Source organism: Microtus ochrogaster, unplaced genomic scaffold (assembly GCF_000317375.1).
Source record: "Microtus ochrogaster isolate Prairie Vole_2 unplaced genomic scaffold, MicOch1.0 UNK118, whole genome shotgun sequence".
NCBI classification, from domain to species: domain Eukaryota; kingdom Metazoa; phylum Chordata; class Mammalia; order Rodentia; family Cricetidae; genus Microtus; species Microtus ochrogaster.
Genome location: NW_004949216.1, coordinates 301,040 through 307,060, shown reverse-complemented (window position 1 = coordinate 307,060; position 6,021 = coordinate 301,040). Strand labels below are relative to the sequence as shown.

General features: G+C 45.1%; 1 protein-coding gene across 1 annotated transcript in view; it reads left to right on the top strand.

Moving 5' to 3' along the window:
* The first annotated feature begins 469 nt into the window (after positions 1 to 469).
* Hsd17b3 (hydroxysteroid 17-beta dehydrogenase 3) overlaps positions 470 to 6,021 on the top strand; it is a 24,406-nt gene continuing 18,854 nt past the window's right edge. Inside the window, exons 1-2 of the mRNA XM_005371636.1 lie at positions 470 to 611; positions 2,213 to 2,259. Coding sequence (XP_005371693.1) covers positions 470 to 611; positions 2,213 to 2,259 — 189 coding nt within the window. The remainder of the gene's footprint in view (positions 612 to 2,212; positions 2,260 to 6,021) is intronic.

Genomic DNA, 6,021 nt, shown 5'->3' with positions numbered 1-6,021 from the left:
CCCAATTTTCTGAGAAACTTCCATATTTATCTCCAAAGTGTGGGCCCCATTTCTTAAAAGTTCTATCACCTCCCACATCACTAACACCATGGGGATCAGGCTTTTAATACAGAGACCCTTGGAGACCAACTCATAAAACCAAGGCTCTTTGGAGACTTCAGACCCTAGTATCCCTGCCATGTTACCTTTCTCTGGGCTTTGCTTTTCTGCAAGTCTACTGTCTCTTTCTCTCAGAAACCCCACTGTCACAAAAGCCCAAGAATGCTGTAAAGATATTATGAAGAATACTTGATTCAAAAGCTTGTGAATCACAAGGTTACATAGAGAAGTTACTCTAATCTTGAGGAACACACCCAGTGCCTCCCGGAAGGAGATCTGGCCAGTCCCCAGGCCGCCTGTCCTGGGAGGCACATAAGGGGCAAGGGCCAGGTCCCAGCAGCATCTCCAGCAAGACAGCCACGGAGAGACCATGGAGCAGCTCTTCTTTTTTGTGGGGCTGCTTGTGTGCCTGCTCTGCCTGCTCAAGTGTGTGAGGCTTTCCCGGTACCTCTTGGTGAGCTTCTGGAAGGTTTTACCAGGGTCTTTCCTGCGATCGATGGGACAATGGGCAGGTAAGTTGTACTGATTTGATTGCTCCTGTTTCTTATTCTTGTGTCTCAGAATGCTTCTGAGATGTCACATAAATGCAATGGCGTGGCTAGACAGCCCGAGTGGAATTAGAACTATCTGAACATCAAGGCATGGGTCAGGAGATGGTGGAGGGAGACTGCCCCTCAGTTCTCACCCATGTGTCTGCTACTTTGCTAGATTTTCTTCTTATTAGAGTTTTTCTGGTAATACAAATAATAAGTAAGGCAGAAATACCTGTCTCTTCATCTACAGATTTCTAAACCCCGGACTGGTGTGCATCCATTTGCTAAAGGGTATTTCAAAAAATTTGAGGTGCAAATGTTAATTTATTTTTTATACATCCCATGCCCTTCTCCACTAAACTTGTCAACTTTGCAAACTTCGTCATAGGTGTTTGTTAAATGACTATATGGGAAATTGTTTAGGATGAACCCATGAGTTTCTAATTGATGCTTCTTATGCTTACACTGTGTGTGCACACATATATGGTGTGTGCACATGTGTTTGCTGCCTCTAGTAACCTTACTAAGCTGCCTGGGCTTGTGTGCTCTAGATCCGAATATCAAATGCCGTGCACAATCAAATGCCCATATGCCTGGAGCTACCAGACATCTCAACAAGCACTGCCCACGTAGACCCTCTAAGAACCCTCCCCCAAAAGCAGTTAAAATGGAGCCAGAGACTCTGCGGCTTCAAAGTGAAAAATATAATCTTAGCTTGTTTGGGAGTCAAGAATGCATAATGTTATCATGAACAAATATGTAATGTCTTCATTACACACAGGCCAGCCAGCGGGGGAAAATATTTCAAGGAGGGGACAACACCCCCCCCCCCAGTTATAAGGCTGGAAAACACGCAGAGAGAATATCATGAGATCCATGCTCAATAAACTTAATAGATTTTTTTTTGTTGGCATTTTTTAAAGTGTGTCCTTCAATTGCTGGTGCCAAGGTCAGTCGCAGGTGTATGTGTAGTGAATTGTGGCATTCTGTCTCCAATTTTAGGAAGGAAGGGTGTAAAGGCATTTGAGATTGTTGGGTACTAGCAGATAGTGGTATTGAGGATTAACTGTCTAAAGTCGTTGGGTTTCTGCACCTCTCATTCCTGTGTCCTTTTTGCTAGGTTCCCTATCTTCCTCAGGCATTGAGGGCTGCTGTCCTGTGGGGTGAAGGAACACTGAGGTGTTCTTAGGGTAACCACTGGGCAGGGTGAAGCAATAACGGTTCACTTGCTTGCCCTGGAGGTGCTAAGGCTTGTGCTACCCCACACATTAAGAAACCTGTATAAAATACTTATTGATTTAGGCTTTGCTGCATTTCAGAGTGTGTCTTCTAGATACATGGATCCCTCTGAAAATGACACACACAACCCCTCACACCCCAGACAGACAGAAAAACCCTTCACATCAGGAGTTCTGTAAGGGGGGACAAAGCTGGAGTGAGAAAACATGGCTTTGTGGTATTGAGAGTTCTAGACTGAGTTGTACAGGAGACTGTAGTTGAGAGAGAGAGAGAGAGAGAGAGAGAGAGAGAGAGAGAGAGGCACCATTCTGTTGTTTCAAGTCTGTTGCTGTTTCTTGCAGTGATCACCGGAGCAGGAGATGGCATCGGAAAAGCCTATGCATTTGAGGTGAGGTGGCTGCTTTTTATTTATTTTTTTTGTGGTTTGGATTTTGGAGATCAGGTCTTACTCTGTCTCACTGGCTGATCTCAACTGGATCTTCTGCCTTGGTTTTCTAAATAGCTGGGACTCAGGTGAATTCCACCAGCCTAGCTTTGAAGCTTTCTCCCTTGTTGTCATGGGACACCCACCCCACTCATCACTTTCCTGTGTATAAAAGTCATAGACATTCATTTAAGAAGTATACTACCTTTAATGTGAGAGTCCAATAAAAAAATCTCACCCTTTAGAAACTTAAAATAGTTTTACATGCATTTGTGTGTGCAGAAGAGGAGCCGGTGTTACAGGTGGTTCTGAGCCACCAGTGTGGTGTTGGGAACCAAACTCTGGTCTTCTGGAAAGGCAGCAAGTGCTGAGTCATCTCTCCAGTCTCTTCTCTAAAATAAGCAGACCAGTGGCTGTGCCTCCATTTAGACTTTAGGGACTTATGGGATATTTGATGTTTTAGGGTTGCAATTGTGCCATGGTGTTTAGATATTTACCTTTAAAAATGTAAACTCAGCCTAGTATGGTGGTACAGGTCTTTAATCCTAACACTTGGGAGGCAGAGGCAGGAGGCTAGCCTGGGCTACAGAGCAAGTTCCAGGATAGCCAGGGCTACATAGTGAGACCCTGTCTCTAAATAAATAAATAAATGGATAATCCCTTTTATTTATTCCATACAAAGAGGTAACATGCTGATTCAAAGATTATTGTGTGGGCTAGATGAGTCATGTATAGCTTCTGTTTCAAAGCACTGGGGAGGCAGAGACAGGGCATTCCCCTTGGACAAGCTGACTAACAAGCAGACAATCAGTGGGGGTTGGGTTCAGCAAGAGATGCCTCCCCAATAAATAAAGTGAATGATTGAGGAAGACACCCCATGTAAACTTAAGCCCTCCATAAACATGCTAGCCTGACACACTTGTGAGCTCATGCATGTTTAACACCCACACACACCACACATGTACAAAAAAAAGTATTCAAGTCTTTATAGAGAATATTATAAACCTCCAATGAGAGGAACGAGTCCTCCTGAACAAGGGAGACAGAAAGATACTCAGACTTTTCAGTTTCTCCTAAATTTCTTTCAAATTCCAGGATATATATATATATATATATGTATATATAATTTTTAAAATGTGATAGTTATTAGCATTTTCTTTTATAAAAAGATTTCCTTAAATTTTATTTACTTATTTTTTCACGTGTGTGTGTGTGTGCACGCCATGGCATGCATGTAGAGGTCAGAGGACAACTGCAGAGTCAATCTTCTCCTCCACCAAATGGGTCCTGCAGATGGAACTCAGGTCATCAAGCTTGCTGCCAAGTCTTTTCTCACTGAGCCGTCTGCCCAGCCCTCCACAATATCATCTGGAAGTGGCAGTGTAATACTCTCTCAAATGAAGGTCTGTAGCTCAGCCGTGTTTTTCTCACTAAAAAGGTTTAGGTTAACCTCCTATTTTTTTCTTCATTCTCTATAAACTTGGAAACATCTCTCTCAGTGACTGTGGAGACTGTGGGCACAGTAAAGCAAAGGCTCCCACGGTCTCAGTGAGGTGTAGAGATTTATATTAAACTCTGAAGTCCTAGCTGGTCCCAGCAGTGACACAAATGTTGCCATAGGCTGGGTAGCCCAGACAACGCATTCCTCACAGCTCTGGAGGCTCGAAGGTCACATGCTGAGTGCTCAGTCCTTCTGCTGGATTACAGACAAAGAGCATCTCAGTGGGTCCCCAGAAACAAGCTCTCTGGGCATATCTCAGGGCACTAACCCCACAACATGGGCTCCACCCTCAGGAACTAGTCTACAGCATGTTGTACATTACATGCTGAAAATTATACCTTTGGCTGTTTTCCCAGTAAGGGTTAGGATTTTGTTTGCTTGTTTCCTTTTTTGTTTGTTTTTTTTCAAGACAGTGTTTCTCTGTGTAGCCTTGCCTGTCCTAGAACTAGTTTTGTAGACCAGGCTAGCCTCAAACTCACACCTGCCTCTGCCTCCCAAATGCTGGGATTAAAGATGTGAGCCACCGCTGCCCAGCTAAAGGATTTTTTGTTTTGTTTTATTTTGAGACAGGGTCTCACTAGATATCCCTGACTGTCCTAGAACCCACTTTGTAGACCAGGCTGGCCTTGAACTCATGGTTCAAGCCTCTGTGCCTATCGGAAAATGTGTGACCTCTGGTTTATATATAAGGATGTCCTCACAAGCATTGGCTGGCCCTTGATAGATGATGAGTGGGTCACATTTGAGTGTGGAGAATAGGAAGAGGGCTCAGCAATTTCTTTCGAAAGCGGTATGTCTTTTGCTATCAAAAACTGGGGAAGACAGGGCTTGCAAGATGGCTCAGCTGCCAAGCCTGGAAACCTGAGTTCAATCCTACCATGATGGAAGGAAAGAACCAAGTCCAGCAGGTTCTTCAATGATCTTCACACATGCTCTCTCTCTCGCTCTCCTCTCTCTCTCTCTCTCTCTCTCTCTCTCTCTCTCTCTCTCTCTCTCTCTCTCTCTCTCTCTCTCACGCACACACACATGAAACCCTTCTCTTCCCCACACACAATACCATACCACAACACACACACATCCCACCCCCCCAATATAAAGGATGCCTTCTCACTGCTACAGCCTGGAGCTTGACTTTCCCTTCAAGGCCCATTTACAGCTCGTGGTGCTGCTGGGAGGCTGTGGAGCCTCTAGAAGGGAGCTAGGCTCTGAGATGTGTTCATAATTCCCAGCTACCCTGAAGGGAACAGCTTTCCCCTGCTGAGTTCAGTCACTGAGGGTCCATAACAGAGGGGTCATGGTCACCGACAGGAACTTCGTTGACCTTGGGTCCAAATAAACCCCGCTGCCTTTTAAGTTGTTTGTCACAGTGATGGAAAACTGACCGAGGTCTGTGGCTGTCGCAGGGTTCTATTGGTGTGAAGAGACACCGTGATCATGACAGCTCTTATAAAGGAAAACCTTTAATTGGGGCTAGCTTACAGTTTAGAGGTTCTGGCCATTATCAGCACGGCAGCACGCAGGCAAACACGGTGTCGGAGAAGGAGCTGAGAGTTCTACATCTGGATGCACAGGCAGCAGGAGGTGACTGCCACACTGGGCGTGGCTTGAGCATCAGAGACCTCAAAGCTGTCCCCTGTGACCACTTCCTCCAACAAGGCTACATCTCCTGATAGTGTCACTCCTATGGGCTTGTGGGGTCCATTTCAAACCACAACAGTGGCTTAAAGCTCTGAGCTACTGGGATTCTTTCGGACTTCTCCTTCTTTCCTTAACTCCACATAGACCTGCCTTTGTTTCTTGGTACTTAGAGGAGATCCCAAGTCAAACGCTGCCTGAGCCACTCATTTCTTTACCATCTTTTAAAGAAAGGTTCATGAACTGGGGGCTGGGTGGGCTGGGTGGGGTTGGCAATCCTCACTCCAACAGGATCTTTCGATTCTGACCAAGGGATGCATCCTCCTGGGGCTTCTGAGTCACCAGAGAGTTCTCCTGTGAGCCTTGGGTCCTGACATTCTGTTCTGTCCTTGACTAATTCTTGTTTTTTTTTCTTCTGTACAAACTTTTTAATATTTCCTTGTGTTCTTTTAAAAAGTTAATAATTTTTTTCCCTAGGCTTGTAACTTTTCTTCATGCAGGCTTTTTCTGTTCCAGAGTCTATTCTCTCCTGCTGACTGACTGCTGCTCCAGAGATAGGGGTTCAGTCTCGGGTGGTCAGGACTCCATGG